Here is a 19,588-nt window from a genome sequence, read left to right on the forward strand (position 1 = left end):
CAATATATTCCCATTTTAAAGTAGTACTCAAAAGTCTCAAAATAACCACTGCACAGATTTAAATACTACATCCCCATCTACCTCTAAACATTGAAAACTTAAATAAAGCACACTATTCCCATTTTAAATAACTAAAGCCACAAAATGCAAGTATCTACTTACCACTATCACAGTTATTGCTGGGCTAGCTTGCTTCCTTCCTGCTGGAATGGCTAGTTGGTTGTTCAAGTAGTGGCTGGGCTGGCAGGCTCCCTTGCTAGCTTCTTTCCTGGCTGGCTTCTTGGCTGGCTGGCTTGCTGGCTTCTTTCCTGGCTGGCTGGGCTGGCTGGAGAAATAGAATCAGATCTTCTTTCAATCGTAGCTGCTGTAGAGCTTAGTGCTCTACAGCTGCGACCTTTATGGGGCTCTTCTGAGCAAGTTCCCGCCCCCTCCAATCCCTGCAGCCAATTACCGTGCTGCATTACCACCCGGACCTAGCAGGGAATCCCTCTAACTGCAGGTCCGGGTGGTGACGTAGCTGCTTTGCCGTGGAAAAAACAGAAGTATTTTTGGCTTTTCCACGGCAATTGAATTTGCGATTCGTGTAAAAGTGGAAAAACGTGACTTTTAAAGTCCCACGCTTGGTGACTGCGGGAAGCGGGATGACCGGCCTCAACCCGTGAGTGTCCCGCTGACAATGGGACGGGTGGCAACCGTATACAGAAGTCATTCATATGCAGTGGGAATATCTGTGGCCTGTTAGTGACGAATGTGGTAAAACAGCCAAAAACAAAGTCCTGTGTAGTTTGTTTGGAAGGTAGTGAAGTATGTAGAAGTTGCAGACCTTTATACAAGTGCTATACTTTTAAGTTAAATTCTGGGTTGAAGAACTAGAAGTATTACAGGTATTCCTGTTGCAAGTAAATTACAGACTGTGAAAACTGATAGCAAAGAGCTGCTGAAGTTGTGTCACAAAATGCAGCTGTAGTGAAGAAATTAGCTGTCCCAAAAATTATCAGATGCAAGGCCCTGTTAAATACGTGCGAGTACCATTGAGGAAGCCAAGACAGATGGACTATTCCGTATCTTAAAAAAAAAAAAAAGTGCTGCTATTCCATATCCATAAAACCGCTCTAAATAATGAAAAGTTAGATTAATGAAAATGTTTTGAATATGTGTAAATATATTTTTAGTGTGAAAGTACCATGTCATGCTTTATGTTGTAATAGTGATCATTGTAACATAATGTAAGCTGCCTCATAAGTAATTATATTACCTGCTTTAAAGCAATAAAATGTCATATTAGCTTTAATGCTGGCGTGATTTGCATGTAATTCTATATACTGCTCTTCCAGAAAATTCATTGAAAATCTGTCAAGGCCTAGTGTAATTTAAATCTCATTTTACTTTTATTGGCCTGGGGCTCTACACTCAGGCGCTATTTGTTCCTGCCTTCAGGGAGAGTCCAACAAGTTTTGAATCTGAAAGTCTAGCTTGGGTGTGTGCATTGTGGAAAGTCTTGGCCCAGAACCTAATGCATCTTCTGGGGTTAGTGACGCACTTTTAATGTAGTTTGCACACCTGAGGATGTGTGGTGTGTTACAGTGGACAATTAGGTGTCACTGTGAAACTATTGTGCATTCCTGGATTATCTGCTGTTTAAACCTATGTCACTGGATCTTAGTGCAGGAGAGTTTCCATCACTTTTTAGATGGATCTTCCCATTTCTGCAGCTGAATCTTTCACAATTCCTAAAGATTTATACTTTGCTGTCAAGGTGGGAAGCTTGCCTTAGCTCTAAAGCTGTTCAAGGGATATGTTGTTCTCCTCCTGTTGAAGATGAGCACCTCACGAACCAGCTGAGGCTGTGTGGAATCCTACTAGCCCACATAGTCTTAAAAGGAATGCTGATTCTAGGGTTCATCGTAATTTGATCCATCAACCAATTCATTTAATGGTATCCCAATAAGCATGAGTGTGTGTAGATATATGCAAGGAGTCACCTTACACATCAGCTTGCCAAAGATAAAGCTGCTGTTGCAGTGTTTCACATATCAGTCAGAAGTGGATATACTGGCAGACCCCCCTAGATGCGTATTCAGGTACTTTGTAATGAATCATTTAGACTTGGAACAGATTGGAGATGAGTCTAATCAGTCTGCAGATTGTTTTCCACACTCTTCTGGTCAGATTGGGAGCTTCATAATGGAGGTGTTCTGTATCCCCTAGCACTGGAGGCCCTGTATACCCATCTTTGATTCCATGCTTCATTTCAGAAGGAGAAAAGACCAAACCTTTTTCTTGTCTCTCATTTGCTGAAGGAAGGGTGTGTTAAGGCTTTTAAGTCTCTGACTGTAGAAGTTCTCTTGGTTCTACCTGGAATAGTCCCCAATACTTGGGCAGAAGCTGGCTCCACTTGAAAACTTAACTCTTATTGTAGATGCTCTCAATCTTATAGTATGAGCTTCAGAGGTGATAGAGGCCGACAGGAAGCCTTCAACTAGACTTTTTCTGGCAAGTGGCAGAGGTTCTGTGTTTGGATGTAATTGTACTTGATTACCCCCGATACATACATTTATTTATTGCAGAGACCATTCTGACTTCTGAGTCACTTGTTCACTTTGGACTTATTTTTCCAGTAATGTTACATGGGTCTTTCTGCACATCATGACCTTGCATAGAAAAAGACCGTGGCTGGTAAAATTGTTCCCTAAAAGTGTTCTGTGCCTGTTTACGTTTTGAAGACTTCCCCATAAGGATTTCAACTGTATTTAATGTTTTCTATTGTTCCTGTGCTCGTTCTGCTTTTCATGTTACCTTTTTAGCCTTTATCTTTAGTCTGTAACTATTTCTTTCGTAATGTTTTTATTACCAATTCCTGACATACCTTGTATTTTCAAAATGTTTTATTGGAGCTTTTCTCCCTGGGCCTCATCTGAAAAGGAGTCTTGAAGGCAAATAAAACAAATGCAGCCTTACACACTAAGGGACAGATAATTGAATACTACAACACTGATTCACTGTTAGCAATTTTCTAATGTCAGGGAATGTATAGTGTCATTTTGAGTCAAGAGCCACTGTGCATTTTTCCACTTCTGTAATTTGGGCCATTTTTTAATGAAAACCTTACTAACCTTTTTTAGTAAACCACACCCCAATTAATTTGCAATTCCTACTGTACCTTTACCCTTAGGTTAATATTTGTTGTTTCCATGAACTTCAGTGGGATACCTTCATGCATGCATGATGGTGTGCCCATTGAAATCTGTGGATACAAAGCACATTGTTACTACAACAATGCCACTGAAGTTAGTTTAGTATTTTCCTCAGTTATGCAGTATAAGAAAAAAGTAGTTTTTCTCCTCCAGAGTGAAGGAAAAAAAGTTCCCTAATGGTCAGAGGTGCTGTTCAGCAGTTTTTACACCACACACACTGGTATAAATGCAAGTTTAAAACAATACAGAATCACTTTAAGGTGAGTTACCACACAGCTGTCATGGCAATGTAGGATGAGCATTGGTCAAGAAATGTGTGTGATCTCCCAGGATACAGTAACAGAACTAAGTGACAAAGGTAGGGGGCAAGTTTCTTCCCAGGGAGGCTGATTTCCTTTAATTTTTAAGTACGTTTACTCCTTGGGGCACCACTACATGGCAAAGAAACAGAAGGCATTTTTTCTGCTGCTCATAATTTCTTTGAGTAAATGTTTGATTTACTGTTTACTCCACCAGTGTGCAGTTTGTAAAAGGAGAATTAATACTCTGAAGTTTTAAAATACTTTTGTCAGGTGTCGCAGGTTTCTCATCTGTAACAGTGATTAAATAAAATTGCGGAAAAAATGTATTCCATCAATTTTTGTGCCTGTGGTATGATTGTTTTGGGGATTTTTTGAACTGTTTGTTTTCCAGGGAAGCCTGGCACAAACTTGCCAAGTTTGCCAGTAAGATGGTATAAGGAAAATTGTTTGTGTGGCTGCATGGGGCTTTTTTCTGACTTCCGCATCTTTGGGCATTTCAGTAGTACCGTGTTCTGTTTTTTTGTATTGTTCACTGAAACTTGTAAATCTTAACTGATTTTTTTAAAATGTTCTCTGTGGTATTTTGTAACTTTTGTTTTTAATCTTTTGTTACAGAATGGCTTTAGTGGGGTTAGGTCATCAGAAACAGTAGATGGTAAGTATTAATGATAAAACTACTACAGAATGATAAAATATATTTATATATTGGAGGAACCAGCTAATCACTAAACTGCTGTTTGTTTTTGTTTTCATCACTGCTTTTATAAATAGTGCACTAAGTAGAGGATATTGTAGTACAGTGAAGCCTAGTTTTCCATAACATGTCTTATATGGTGTGGCTACTGGGTCACATATGTCCACTTTAAAGTTTAGAATTTTTGTCTGTAGGTTGTATGATATCCTTGAATTGCTGTATGTTTCTAGCAGTATGTATGAGATGCCACTTAGATGCAATATTTCCGCCTCTTGGGCAGGGTAAAATGCATGCATACCTTTTTGTTTTAGTTAGTATCACTTGACATTAATTAGTAGTAGATTTCTTGTAGCCCTCGTTTGTATCAGTTTTTAACCTTTCTTCATCACTGTATGTAAAGTAAAAGGTGAGCAGTCACTATATATCTTGCAGTGTGTGTTACTCCGGGATATGATACCAACATTTTCTTTCAAAAGTGCAAGACCTGTATGAAACAGTTGTAGAAATTCTGTCAACTAGATTGCTCTGTAAAGGTTAAGCAAACACTGAAATGCCTTTTCTTCCAGGATGTTGTAACAATGGCAGCTTGTCATGAAAAATACTCTGCTCTTGTCATTTGATTTAGTCCTGTATGCTAGAAATACTGCTTCAGTTTGCAATTTTGTTTTTAGGAAAGTGCTTTTCTTCATTTTCTGTTGCCTGTGTGCATACTTTTGTCTGTCTAGCTTGTGTGTGCACCTGCCAACTAAATAATCTTGTTGGAAATCCTTTCACAGGAACCTTTGATACCAGTCAATTGTGACAGATGTGTAAAATCATGAGAACATGGTGGAGCATGAAAACACTAAGCAATGCCCTGGGCATTGCAGACCATCTGGCAGTTAGGGAGGGAAAATCTTTTTGTGTGTCAATCTTTCTGAATCAGATAGATCCTTGAGAAGTGTGTATAAGGTCTGGCTGTCAGCACCTCAGATGCAGATATCCTCCTAAAAATGAGCAGAAAAACAAAAACAAACTGGTAGGCAGTCGTGGCATAAAATCAGACTTTAATAAAATAACAGCAAAGAGTTAAGATAAGCGCTTTCATACCAAACTAGGTACTTCATCAGATCTAACTTAACAAACATTACACTCAACCATTTATTAGTGCCTAAGGTCATGTGATTTCAGCAAAGGTTTAATTGGTATAAAGTCATTTAACCCTTTACCCATTTGTAGCCTGCAGTAAAGTCAAACATCTAATTTCAAGGCATTCAGTGCGGGTCCTGATATCACCTTGCTCTCACACCACATCTCAAGGACCGTGAATTTAAACCAGTGATTACTGCCCATGCTTTTTACATGTTTAGAAAGGGCATTGTCATCACCTCTATTTATTACTATGTAGATGTTCTCTAATACAGTCTCTGAGACATCTGTTCGTCTTGTCCACATAGAAAGATTTACAAACTTCACAGCAAACATAATAGACTAAGTCACAGGTACTACATGTAGCATAAAGATCAATATTGAAAATACCTACTGTATCAGGATTATCAAATGGTCATCCGTTCTAACATATTAGCAAACATTACAGTGCTGGCAGGGATATGTACCAATCTTTCTTACCTTAGGACAGTTTATGGGTAGTGATAAAGGTTTATAGCAAAGAATTCCCTTGAGTGATGGACGGTTCTTAAAACAAAAAGAGGGTGTAGTACCTAAAACCTCTCCATTTCTTAGCAGATATCAGTGCCTTCCAGTGCTTTCTAATCACATCACAAATATAACCTGTATCATTCGAATATGTGAGGTTCATTCGTATGGTCTTCTATCAAGTACACCCTCCATAAGAAATTCCTGTATATAAGCATGTATTTTATCAACCGATCTATTATCGTATCTAGATAGTACGCAAGTATTTTCATCACTCAACATCATATGCATAGCATTTAAATACTGTGTAGAGTCCATAACCACTATTCTTCCCCACACTGGTGCAGATATTACTATGGCACAGAATGATACCACTGCCTCAAGACATACTCGCACTAGACCGTTTTATGGGGACTGTGTGGATATTGACAGTACTAATGAATATTCTGTGGCACTATCAGTACAAATGAACCTCACATATTCTAATGTTACAGATTATATTTGTGATGCAATTAAAAAGCACTGGAAGGTACTGATATCTGATAAGATATGTAGAGAGGTTTTAGATACTACACCCTCTTTTTGTTTTAAGAACCGTCCATCACTCGAATGCTTTGCTCTAAACTTTTAACATCACTCAGAAACTGTCCTGAGGTAAGAAAGATTGGTACATATCCCTTTCAGCACTGTAATGTTTGTAAATATGTTAGAACTGATGACCATTTGATGATCTTGATACAGGGCGTATTTTTAATATTGATCTTTATGCTAGCTGTAGTACTTGTGATGGTCTATTAATGCTTGCTTTGAGGTTTGTAAATCTTTCTGTGTGGGCAAGACGAATAGATGCCTCAGAGACCGTATTAGAGAACATCTTCATATTATAAATAGAGGGGATGACAAGAATGCCTTTTCTAAACATGTAAAAAGCATGGGCAGTAATCACTGGTTTGAATTCATGGTCCTTGAGATATATGTCTGGTGTGAGAGGGAGTGATATCAGTACCCCCACTGAATGCCTTGAAATTAAATGGATTACTTTGTTGCAGGCTGTAAAAGGGTTAAATGACTTTATACCAATTAAACCTTTGAAATCACGTGACCTTAGGCACTAATAAATGGTTAATTGTAATGCTTGTGAAGTTAGATCTGATGAAGTACCTAGCTTGGTATGAAAGCGCGTACGTTAACTCTTTGCTGCTGTCATTTTATTAAAGTTTGATTTTACACCACGACAGCCTACCAGTTTATTTTTGTTTTTCTGCTCAGGTTTGGTGTTTTGAACTGGTTGCTCTTGTTTGAAATGGTTGAAATCCTCCTCAAAATGCCTGCATGTAGGTAAAGTACTATGCTAGCTGCCCATATGGGCCATTTTAAGCCCAGCAAATATCCCCATGAGACTCGAACCCTGTACTTCTGATCTGAGGTAAACACATTAACCATTATGTCAATCACCAGCTCAGCGAAGTGCTGGTTCTCTCCTTTGTGCTTTTCCATGCTGTAGTGTAATGTTGAACAGGTTAAGATTTGCAAGATTGATTCTTGCATTATCTGCAACTTGTCCCCATCAGGTCGTTGAGAGGTTCCTTTAGCTAAAATAGTTAAAAGATGCACTCAATTTTAGGGTGCACAGTAATGAGAATACCAAGCATTCCGTGGTTATGCTTGTGGGTGATGCAGTTCAACAAAGCCCTTACAGACAACTTGCCTGAACAAAGATAGTCCACAGTCTATTGGCTACTCAAACAGTGGTGTGTCAGGCACTAACTGTACCCCACTTCCTTTGGTACAGGTTACGATGCACAAACACACATTTGTGTATACACACAAGTGGAAATTCATAATACATAACATCTATAAATATGTATATACATCTTGTTTCTCAGCTGTCTAGATTTTCACAGAATGCCTAGATTTTTTGGCTTATATTTTGGTCTGTTCCTCGTAAAAGTTGTGGTTTTCTGGCAAATTGCTGGCATGATCTGAAGTTTGAAGTCACTAAGTAATGAGACACATTTGAGTTTGACTTCGAATCCTTCAAAAACTGATATGTTGCAACAAATTCTTTTACTCTGGCAACTTTCTAAGTTTACCAAAAGCAGTATTTAAAATGTGTTCCAGTTATTGGGCCTCTGCACCCCCACCCCCCCATTTTTGTTGGGCTTTGTCCAGATTTCGTGCACTAAGAAGTTGAAAGGTGTGATCTACATGTATGTGTGACTAGCATATGTCCGAATCACAAAACATCAAACACACATACACAAAAGCGCTTAACATCGAAAAGCGCTTCCGTGTAGGTGTAGTTCAAAAAAAAAATCTACGTTTCTGCAGGGGGCCTTTGCTCCCCTGCACCCCCCACACACCCTATACTTTAATATTTTCACTCCGAGATAGCACTACAGTGGGGAAAAGGGAGTTTTCCCTTATCCACACTGTAGTCCAATCCACAAAACAGGCACACTTATACGGAAGCGCTTTTCGATGTTAAGCGCTTTCGTGTATGTGTGTTCGATGTTTTGTGATTCGGACATATGCTAGTCGAGCATGTGTCCGGATCCTATATATATATATATATATATATATATATATATATGTGTGTGTGTATGTATATATATATATATATATCTATCGTGTGTGTGTATATGTATGTGTGTGTGTACATATATATATATATATATATATATATATATATATATATATATATATATATATATATATATATATATATATATATATATATATATATATATGTATGTATATAGATATATATATGTATATAGATATATATGTATATAGATATATATATGTATATAGATATATATGTACATAGATATATATAGAGAGAGAAAGTTTATAATGTATATGAACACACATGCATATATGTGTACACGTATGTGTTGCTGAACAAACATTTCCAGCAAGCTGGGATGTGTAACAGAGGAAATATTATGAATGTTTAACTGGATGATCTTATTCATTGAAGGTAGCTAACATGGGTAATAAGTAGTAATACCAAGGCAATTGCCTAAGTTTCAACTCTTGCCATTAAAGCATAAATATTTTCTATAAGATAAGCTTTCTTTCTAAAAGTAACATACATCAATGTTCTGACTATCTTGAGGCAGAGTTTTCTATCTTGCTGTCTCTTGGAAAAGTATTTTTCTCCCATTGTAAAAAATGGTGTAATATAAGTGGTAAAGCTCCATAATGAGTCACTTTCAAAGGGGGTTATTAACTGCTGTTTGCAAGTGAGATGCTAAAGCATTTAGTAGAAAGGAAGCTCGTGCAGAAACTGGTATATGTTTAACTTTGAAGTGCAGTGAGTAGCTTTGTCTGTGGATGTCATGAAACTGAATGTTTAGTATAATCTGAAATAGTGATGTATTTCATCTTGGCTGTAAGCGGTGGATAAGTGCATTCAGAGCTATCGCTTTTCGAGCTTCAGTAGACGTGAAATAATTTGTATGATCTAGTTGATTCAGAACTTCCCATGAAAATAACGATATTGAAACTTTCAGTCAGTATACCCAAGTATTTCTGAATACGTGTCACATGCCAAACAAATTGTAATGAATTCACTTCTGCTATGAGATTCTTAAGCTTGTGTACAGCATCATTGGTGCCTGATGGACTATCTGAATTGGTTGATAGGGTCTCTTCAAAACACATCTCAGCTTTGAACAAAGGAAAGACTGGTATGACCACCTGATAAGCTAATCTTTGTGGAGTTGGCATTTTTTTTGTCCTTATCCCTCTATAATGCTTTTGCCCTAGTATTCACCGATTCATTTTCCAATGTCTCTGCTAGTGGTGAGTCTGCAAAGAGTAAAGAGTCGAGTAGCTTATTGCTGCTCTCCTTTAGGGGGGCAAGATTTTTTTTTTGTGTACACTCACAATCCTCTTCCTAATTGGAAAGGAGGTGCAGTGTAGTGCCTTTTACTTCAAGGCTGTGCTGGTGTGTAGTTTAACACACCTATATCTCGTGTGAAGTGCCTAAGCACCATTTGAGAAGCGTGATATATCCCTGCAAGTCCTTGTGCTTGGGAGCTGCATCCCCCGCCAATGTGTTAGTATTGGCTGCTCTCTGCTGTTTTAACCTTTGTTCCCTGGGGGTGCCTTCGGGGCGAAACCTCTACAGTACGAAGTTGAGCTGCATAGATTGTATTTCAGTCTGACAGACTTCCTTGGTAATCCTAATTATGTCTCTGGTAAAATTTCTTAGGAGCTTGGCCCAAAGAACAAAATTAGCTTGCAGTTAATCTTAAAGCAAATCTACTTGCATATTTTCTTTTAACTTAGTTTTCATTTTGTGTAAAATTTTTCTTTCTGTAATTGGCATAGTATAATAAGCACAATTTAATTATTTCATTTTTTATATTTTTTGCAGAATTTGCTTTAGCTACATCAGTGCCATCTTCAAAGTCTGACTCGTCATCTTTGCCAAGTGTGGGGGCATTGTGTAATAGTGTATCCAGTACTACTACTACTGCTGCTGCTACTTCTGCCATTGCTTGTACATGCACTAGTACTACTACCAGTACTGCTGCTACAACTTGTCCTTCCCTTCTACCTTCAGTTTCCCAGAATTCCATTAATTTGCCAAGCCTTACCCAGCCTAGTGATTTGTCTAGCAGCTCAGTGTCACAACTAAACAGGTAAGGATAAAAAAGTTAACACGAAACAGACTTGTGTTCTCAAGTTTGTTCTTTACTATTGCAGTGCTAATTTTTCTTTCTGATTTTTTAAAGATCTCAGTGTTTATGTTCGGGAAAACTTCTGTAGCAAATAAGTATCTCTCAAATCTCACTTAGAGACCACATCTGGCACAGGCTTTTCTCCATTATGCATTTATGTTGGAGCCATTATAATCTCTTTTGTATAAGAAAAGGAGCATGTTTTCCACACTTTCTGTATTTTTTGTCACCATCTCTCTGATTTCTTTGCTGGGTTTTACACATTTAGTCAATGTGAATTTGATAATAAAGGGTATTTTGAGTAAATGTAGGCAAATCCTGATTCTGCTGAAGATGAAGCAACATACTGGTCATGATACTGACTTGAGAGATCAGAGAAGATGTTCTTCATGTTTCACTGTTGCAGTCATTACATTTGGGTTATCTGCTTGCAGGTAGCCCTCAAGTCGGCCTGATTAACAAAGTCTTGGGTCCTGCGTCGGTTGCTGTCCCTTCTTCCATGACGTCAGGTCGTCAGGGGTATAAAACATGCAGCCGATGCCATTACATCAGTCTTTCTTGCCGTGCAGTGCCCAAAGCAGAAGCCGTAAGTGCCGGTTGGCAGACTCCTGAAATTTTCGTTTTCGAGTTTCAGAACCGAAGTCTTCAACTAAAAAGCTAAGTACCCCATTGGGGAAACTTTTTCTTGCTCCTTACCGATGTCAGTAAAAGTTAATAATTGCATTACTTGTGGAAAGCAAATACTTCAAAGATTTTCATTCATACTGTATTCCTTGCCTAGGCCCTGACCACAACATACCTTGCTGTTGGTTTTGTGCTTTATTTAGTCAGCGCACTATCTGTCGTCTGTATATTTTCACCTCTAAATATTTTGGTTTTCTGTTTAATTATCCAGAAATGTTGGTTAGCCATCTGACTACTGGGATTCCTAAACAACACAAAGATAAAGACAGAGACAGGCCGCCGAGGTCCAAAACTGCCGACGACGCTTCTCCTAAGCCAGTCACCAGTTCAGTACTCAGTGAGGTGCTTTCGCAGCCCCTGATACCTGCTACTTCTGATGGCCACTACTGAGACCCATTCAGAGTCTGGTATGTCATGAGATGCTTCAACTATGGAACCCGCGGTTGTCTATACCTTGGATGAGTCCATAGCTGCTGTGCAGGCACCAGCTTCTGAGTGTGTATTCAGGCCTAGACTTGCATATTAAACCGACACCTCCTTCACTTAGGCCTAAATCTCGAACCATCCCTAAAAAAAAACTATGCCCAGGACACATGCTCAGGCCTCTGTGCCTAAAAAACAAATAAGAATGGCTAAAGATCTTATAACTCTAATCAGGGAAATCCAACTTCCCCCTTCTAAGAGCCCTAGGACTGAAGTTGTTTATGAATCTTCTGAACAGATTCAGATTTTTCTGATTCTTCTGATGATCTGGATTTGCCCTTATCTATGTACGAGGATTCTGATGCAGAGGACTCCATTCTCTCTGCTTCCCCTCCAGAGGATTTTTCTTTTGATGAAACCTTACATATCTATGGGAGCATTTCCACTGGGAAAGCCAGGATTTTTCTGATTCAAAAAAGAGGCTTTAGGGATTTCTTACTCCTACCTCAGCATAGGCCTTTAGCTATTCCTCCTGTACTACACATTGTTGTTGATGCTTTTTCGGAATTTAATTTGGCCCCTGATTCCTTGCCTCCTGCTCCCAGAAAACCTGACAGATACTACAGGGTCCCTGAGTCACACAAGTTCTTTTTTAAAAATCCTATTGCGGATCCAGAGATTATTTTGCAGGGGCCCAAGGGCATTAAGGCTTCTACTGCTAAAAATCCTTCCCCTTCTGATAGAGACTCCAGGGTGCTGGATAGATGGGGTAAAAAGGTTCACACTTCTGCAACCTTGGCCGTTAGGGCTTTAAACTGCCAGTTTCATATGTTAAAGTATCAGTAACATGTTATTGGATTGCTTAAACAGAAAATAATGTTGATTCCTGACTGCTTGGAAAATAAAGAATTATAGGATTTAATGCATTTTGCTGCACAAGTTGGAAAACATACTTTGCAATGTGGTTTTGATTCATTAGAGGTCTCTTACAGGGCTGCTGTTACTGGGTCTGTGCTCAGAAGGCATGCTTGGCTAAAGGAGCAATCTTTGCCTGATCATGTTAAAGCTAAATTGTTGGATGCTCCCTTAAATCAGGACCGCCTGTTTGGCAACAAGGCTGAGGAAGTTCTTAAAAAAAATGGAAGATAAAGCTAAATCTATGCAAACTGTTAAAGATTTCTTACAAGTTCAGCCTCCTAGATTTAGTAGGCACTGGCCTTCTAAGAATTGGACCTTTCCACCCCCTTCCAGGTCTTCTCAAACCAAACCCAGACACAGCAAAAGCCCCAGGTTTCAGTCCCAGTGGGCACACAGGACTAAGCAGTGGGGGGGCCTCCACTTCCAAATCTGGGAGTAAGACTCCCCCCTGTGGTAAACTGTCTCAATGACTTCAGTTTAAAATTGCCAAGCATTTATCAACTGACTGCCCCTTTGGGGGAAAGGATTGCTCTTCATGCAAAGAACTGGGAACTCATTACCCAGGGCAAATGGGTTTTAAATAGTGTCCCAGGGATACAGATTTCACTTCCACACGTTGCCAACACCAAGTGGGTGGCTAGACCTACCCCCAAATCTGTGGGCAGAGGTTCAAAAACAATTACTTTCTCTGTTAAGCATGGGGCTATTCAATTGTTACTGGAAGAGGAAAAGGGACAGGGCTTCTATTCGAGACATTTCCTGGTACCCAGGAAAAGACAATTCATGGTGTCCTATCCTGGACCTGTCTACTCTAAACACCTTTTTGGAAATTCAAAAAATTCAAGATGCTGACTTCACCGGTTACTTCCTATGCTAGGCAAAGATGCCTGGTTGACAACACTAGATTTAAAAGAAGCATACCTGCACATTCCAATCAGGGATTCTTGCAGAAGATACCTACGCTTCAAAGCAGGCTACACGCACTATCAGTTCTCTGCAATGCCCTTTGGCTTCTCTACTGTGCCCAGGGTATTCACAAAGTGCCTAGCTCCAGTTATTGCATTTTGCAGGCAAGGAAATGTTCAAATATACCCATACCTGGACGATTGTCTAATTCAGGCAGAAAGCCAGGACATACTTTTGAATCATCTGGTCTTTGTACAAAGGGTTCTGACTTGTCTGGTGTACATCATAAACGAAAAGAAGTCACACCTTGTACCCTGTCAAATTATATTCCTGGGAGCAAGCTTGAATATAACTTCCCAGATGGCTTTCAAATTAATTTGACAGCTTGCTTCAAACAAGTGGCCACAAAAGCTCTGCCGTCTGCAAGACAAATACTGCAAGCCTTCGGGTTCATGGCCTCCTGTATTCTTCTAATTCCATATGCAAGACTCCATATGAGGAAACTACAGTGGTCTCTAAAAAGCCTATGGTGTCAACAATCTCAAGATCGTACCTTGCCTACGCCTAGAATTTCTTTGGTGGGCAGAGGCCTGCCACCAAAACAAGGGACTACCTTTCACACCACCCCCTGCCGCCCAAACCCTAACAACAGATAAATCAGAAACTAAACCAAAGCAACAAGTGCAGATCCAAAACGAATAAACCAACAAAACGAAGAACCAGAAAGCGAATCTTATGCAGGAACCAGGAATTTATTAGTAGAAACTCTCGAACCACAAGTTTAAAACCAAGTACAGACAATCCACTCCACATTAACGTTGTTCACAAAATACGTTTTCGTCACAATACTGGACTTCATCAGATGATCACATTACCCCCAACCATTCCCTTTTATAAGGCGTTCAATAAAATCATTATTCAATTAGTGTATTTAATTAAATATTTTCTTTAAAACCATTTCAAAAAATGTCTTGAAATTCATATTTTATATTTCCTATTCATTCTATTAACATATCCCAATAACATAATTAAAATACCATTTAATGCACTTATAAATATCTTAAAATATTATCACACTTTAAAAAAAACTTTTTAAAAGATTTTATATAAATCTATTAGAATAAATCATTGTGAAAAACATATATCCAGTGCCATCTAGTGGCCATTTCATTTATTACAACCATTAAATACATACAAGGCTCAACAGTTCCCTAAGGTATAGCTGTAAGTGGCCAGTTATTCTAAAACCTACCTTATTTCTAATTTATGTTCTTGTGTCTACCTCCTTTGACAAGACCCACCATTAAAAAGGAACCTCTTTAAAAAGTGTGGATAGGGTTAAAGTACTATAAAAACAAATTTAAATAAATAAAAACTTGGGTAAAATCAATTATAATTTAGCTGCTCTTAGTTTCAAGATAGGTAATATACTAGTATACTCATTTAATCCAGGTGGGTTATAAGCTTCTAACGTCATTTGCCACCACAATTCTCGATATTCTAGCTTTTCTTCCCAGGGTCCCCCTCTTATATCTTTTTCTGTGTGCTCTAATACAGAGAAAATGAAACTAGCTTGAACACATTCCTTACTATGCTTGTACAAAGCATTAGTTTCTTTACAGTTCTTTGTCGTTAAGGTGTTCATAAATTCTCCTTTTTAGTTTCCTTTCGGTTTTCCCTATGTAGAAAGATTGACATTTTTTACAGGTTGCTAAATAAACTAGCCCTGTGGAATCACAATTATAAAAATGCTTTTCGTTAACAATAGTCTTATTTCTGCTATTGATAACCGTAGTGCTACTATTAGATATATTGGCACCTTGGGCACATCTTCCACATTTATAAGTGCCTTTTCTCCTTCTATCCTGTGGGTCCAAGGAATTCTTATTTTCTAACAGATTTCTTATACTTAAGAATTTTTTGTATACTATCTTCACCATACTATTACCCCCTAAGTCTAATTCTGTTAGGTCCATAAATCTATCCCATTCTTTGTTGAAAATCCTTTTTATTTTACTATTAATAGTGTTATATTCCAAAGTCATGGCTAAATCAAAACATTCTTGTTTTTTATCATTATTTGTACTGAGTACAATAACTGTCTCATTTTCTTTTTTAATCAAAGGGGTAAATCTAGTTCCCCTAGCATTGACAACTTCTCTAATTTCTTTAATAAACTTACTTGGATATCCCCTTTCTTTAAACATACTTTCTAGTAAATCACATTCTATAACAAAATCTTGGTCCCTACTGGTCATTCTACTTCCTCTCACGAACTGACCCTTTATTATATTCTTTTTAACATGTATAGGGTGAGCACTATCATAGTGTAAGAAGGAGTTACAGTAGGTAGCTTTTCTATATACTTTGGTTTCTAAATGCCCTTCATTTTTGTATATTTCAATGTCCAAGTATTGTACTACGTTGGATGTCACCTTATGAGTAAATTTCAAAAAACTACAAGAATTATTAAGGTATACTAAAAAGGAATTTAATTTTTCCTCCCCTCCAGTCCAAAATAAAATGATGTCGTCCAGAAACCTGCGATATATTATCCAGGAGGACTTAAATTCACTTTCTAGCACATATTTTTCCTCCCATTTGGATAAAACCAGGTTTGCAAGCCGCCCCCATAGCTACTCCCTGAACTTGTTTAAAAAATTCCCCATTAAAAAACAAAAAATTGTTATGTAAAACTATTTCCATCAACCATCTACTAACTATTTTGTCATCGTTAGACATATTACTGTCTTCAAATAAAATTTCTTCAAACATTTCTAAACCCTCCCCATGAGGTATAGATGGAAAAAAGGTCTACTGCATCTATGGTTACAAAGATGAGACCATCTAAATCTGTTATGTCTGAAATAGTTTTTAACAGGTCCCATGAATCTTTCAAAATATGTTCTCTTTGTAACCATATTTTCTTGGTTTTAATATCAACAAATTTAGCTAAGGAACTTGTTTTTGACCCATTAGCTGAAGCTATTGGCCTTAAAGGGGGGTCGAACTCATTTTTATGCATTTTGGGGATCCCAAATATTGAGGGGACTTTGGGTTTGTCTACTTTTAAAAAATTAAAAGCTTCCAGATCTATTAACCCTTCAACCAACATGTCATGTAAATTCATGTCTGTCATATTATATGCAGTATTTATCTAATTTTTAGACACTGGTTGATATTTATTGTCGTCCCACAAAATCTTGTACATCCTACTGTCATATTCCACATTTTCCATGATTACAATACCTCCCCGTTTATCTGGCTTCATAATCCTTATATTTCTATCTTTCTTCAAACTGTGTAGGATGCTTTTTTCTTGTGTATTTAGATTATCATACCTTGGGCCAGTTAATTCAGCTTTCCTAATTTCCTTCTCTATTACTTTTTCAAAGTTCCTTAGTTGTGGAGATGTAAAGGTGGGTTGTAGGTAGACCTACATTTTAATATTGGGTTAGTGTTTTGTACATTACTAGGGAAAAGAATTTTGAAATTAATCTTCCTTAGGAAAACTTTTATTTCTAACAATGATTTAACAACATTCCCTTTAGTGGACGGAATAAATTTAAGCCCCTTAGAAAACAAATTAAAATGTCCTTTTTCCAGAATTATTGGGCTAAAATTATATATATTAAAATTGTTGTATGACCATCTATTACCTTCTTTGGTAATATCATCATCGGTGTGGGGGGTTGGGATAGATGGGGTTAAATTGAAATTAATCAATAATTCCCCCTACCTCTCCCTCTTCTCCCCCCTCTCAAATAAAAATTTCCCTCTCTTTCTCCATATTTGTTAAAAATTCTTTCGGACCTCCTCAGGGGTGGAAATTCTTCCTCATTGAATATAATTCCTTCATGTGCCTCCTGATTATCTAATGGTTCACTTGTATCTTTATTCAGATGTCTATAAAAAGTATCCCTTTGTCTATTTCTAAGTGGGGGACTGGGGTAACAAATATTCTGTTTGTATTCATCTAAATCTCATTCCATTTTTTTAATTTTCCTTTGGACTAAATCTTCCATATTTCTATCTATTTCTATTCTCATATTTAAATATTTTGCTTTTTCTTCCTCTATAGAAAATATCATGTCATTAGTAACAATTTTATCCAAAGCTTCTATTTCTAAAAAAAATATCTTCCTGTAATCTAGTGTTCTCTTTAACCATCAGCTTTAACATCTCAATGCCACTTTTGTTAAATATATCTAACAGTTCTAAATGAAAATTTGAGCCAGGTATAACATTGTTGGGGTATTTATAAAGGCGTAGCCCTTTAGGTACAATTTCTTTTAAAATGCATTCCTTTAGATAGGTATTTTCAATGTTTAACACTCTGTACTTGCTCATTAGTTTATACAAACTATTTAAATTGTCCTTGTATGTATAGTCATTATTAGGAATAAAACTGTTGTTAGAGTGGTCTTTAAATGCAAATTGGCGTTTTAGCCAAGCATTTAAATCTTTAAAAGGGGAAACAGTACCTTTTGTTTTGTCTGTATTAGGTGGTTTAGTAACACGCTTCTCCTTTGCCATAGCCTGACCGGGTTCTCCTCGTATAAACTCTTTTAAAACAATGGGAGTATCAGCGGAATTGAAACTGCTCCCTTCTTCCTCTTCCACTAAGCCGGTGTCTTTGCGTGCACCTATGAGCTCATTGTCCTTTCCGTCTTTGAGTTTCCTCTTCGGTATATACGACCCTTCGGTCCTGTTAGCGCTGTTTTCAAAAGTTTTTGTTGCGAGTAGCGAGGAGAGAAGAGGCTACTGGCGTGAGAAGGTTTATCAGTTCAGTAAGCTGCCCAACCAGCTTACACGTTAAACCTAGGTCTTCCTGCTGCGTGTTAGCAGGAACTTCCTGATTCTCCATGTAGCACAAATGCAGGCACAAGGCAGGCATGGCTTAGTGGTAGGTCATACAGACTAATGTTGCCAAGGTCCTGGGTTCGAGACTGACAGTGGGAATTTATTTGGGGTTGGGAGGGTGGCCTAATGGTTAAGGTGTTTGCCTTACAAACACAAGGTGCAAGGTTTGAGTCTCACAAGGGATAATTGGCTAAGCTTAAAATGGCTTGCAAGGGCAGTTAGCTTAGTACTAACCTATGAACCTATGAAATTACAACTGAAACCAAAGCAGCAAGTGCAGATCCAAAACGAATAAACCAACAAAACGAAGAACCAGAAAGCGAATCTTATGCAGGAATTTATTAGTAGAAACTCTCGAACCACAAGTTTAAAACCAAGTACAGACAATCCACTCCACATTAACGTTCACAAAATACGTTTTCGTCACAATACTGGACTTCATCAGATGATCACATTACCCCCAACCATTCCCTTTTATAAGGCGCTCATTAAAATCATTATTCATTTAGTGTATTTAATTAAAAAAACGAAAGGAAACTAAAAAGGAGAATTTATGAACACCTTAACGACATAAAGAACTGTAAAGAAACTAATGCTTTGTACAAGCATAGTAAGGAATGTGTTCAAGCTAGTTTCATTTTCTCTGTATTAGAGCACACAGAAAAAGATATAAGAGGGGGACCCTGGGAAGAAAAGCTAGAATATCGAGAATTGTGGTGGCAAATGACGTTAGAAGCTTATAACCCACCTGGATTAAATGAGTATACTAGTATATTACCTATCTTGAGACTAAGAGCAGCTAAATTATAATTGATTTTACCCAAGTTTTTATTTATTTAAATTTGTTTTTATAGTACTTTAACCCTATCCACACTTTTTAAAGAGGTTCCTTTTTAATGGTGGGTCTTGTCAAAGGAGGTAGACACAAGAACATAAATTAGAAATAAGGTAGGTTTTAGAATAACTGGCCACTTACAGCTATACCTTAGGGAACTGTTGAGCCTTGTATGTATTTAATGGTTGTAATAAATGAAATGGCCACTAGATGGCACTGGATATCTGTTTTTCACAATGATTTATTCTAATAGATTTATATAAAATCTTTTAAAAAGTTTTTTTAAAGTGTGATAATATTTTAAGATATTTATAAGTGCATTAAATGGTATTTTAATTATGTTATTGGGATATGTTAATAGAATGAATAGGAAATATAAAATATGAATTTCAAGACATTTTTTGAAATGGTTTTAAAGAAAATATTTAATTAAATACACT

The 19,588-nt window shown here is 37.5% G+C and overlaps 1 protein-coding gene across 1 annotated transcript in view; it reads left to right on the plus strand.

The window, feature by feature from the left end:
- Positions 1-19,588, plus strand: part of UBAP2 (ubiquitin associated protein 2) — a 2,620,504-nt gene that overhangs the window by 1,750,884 nt on the left and 850,032 nt on the right. Inside the window, exons 12-13 of the mRNA XM_044087268.1 lie at positions 4,095-4,151; positions 10,213-10,480. Coding sequence (XP_043943203.1) covers positions 4,095-4,151; positions 10,213-10,480 — 325 coding nt within the window. The remainder of the gene's footprint in view (positions 1-4,094; positions 4,152-10,212; positions 10,481-19,588) is intronic.

The sequence above is a fragment of the Protopterus annectens genome, chromosome 1.part1 (assembly GCF_019279795.1).
Source record: "Protopterus annectens isolate FY-2018-M chromosome 1.part1, PAN1.0, whole genome shotgun sequence".
In the NCBI taxonomy this organism is placed as follows: domain Eukaryota; kingdom Metazoa; phylum Chordata; order Ceratodontiformes; family Protopteridae; genus Protopterus; species Protopterus annectens.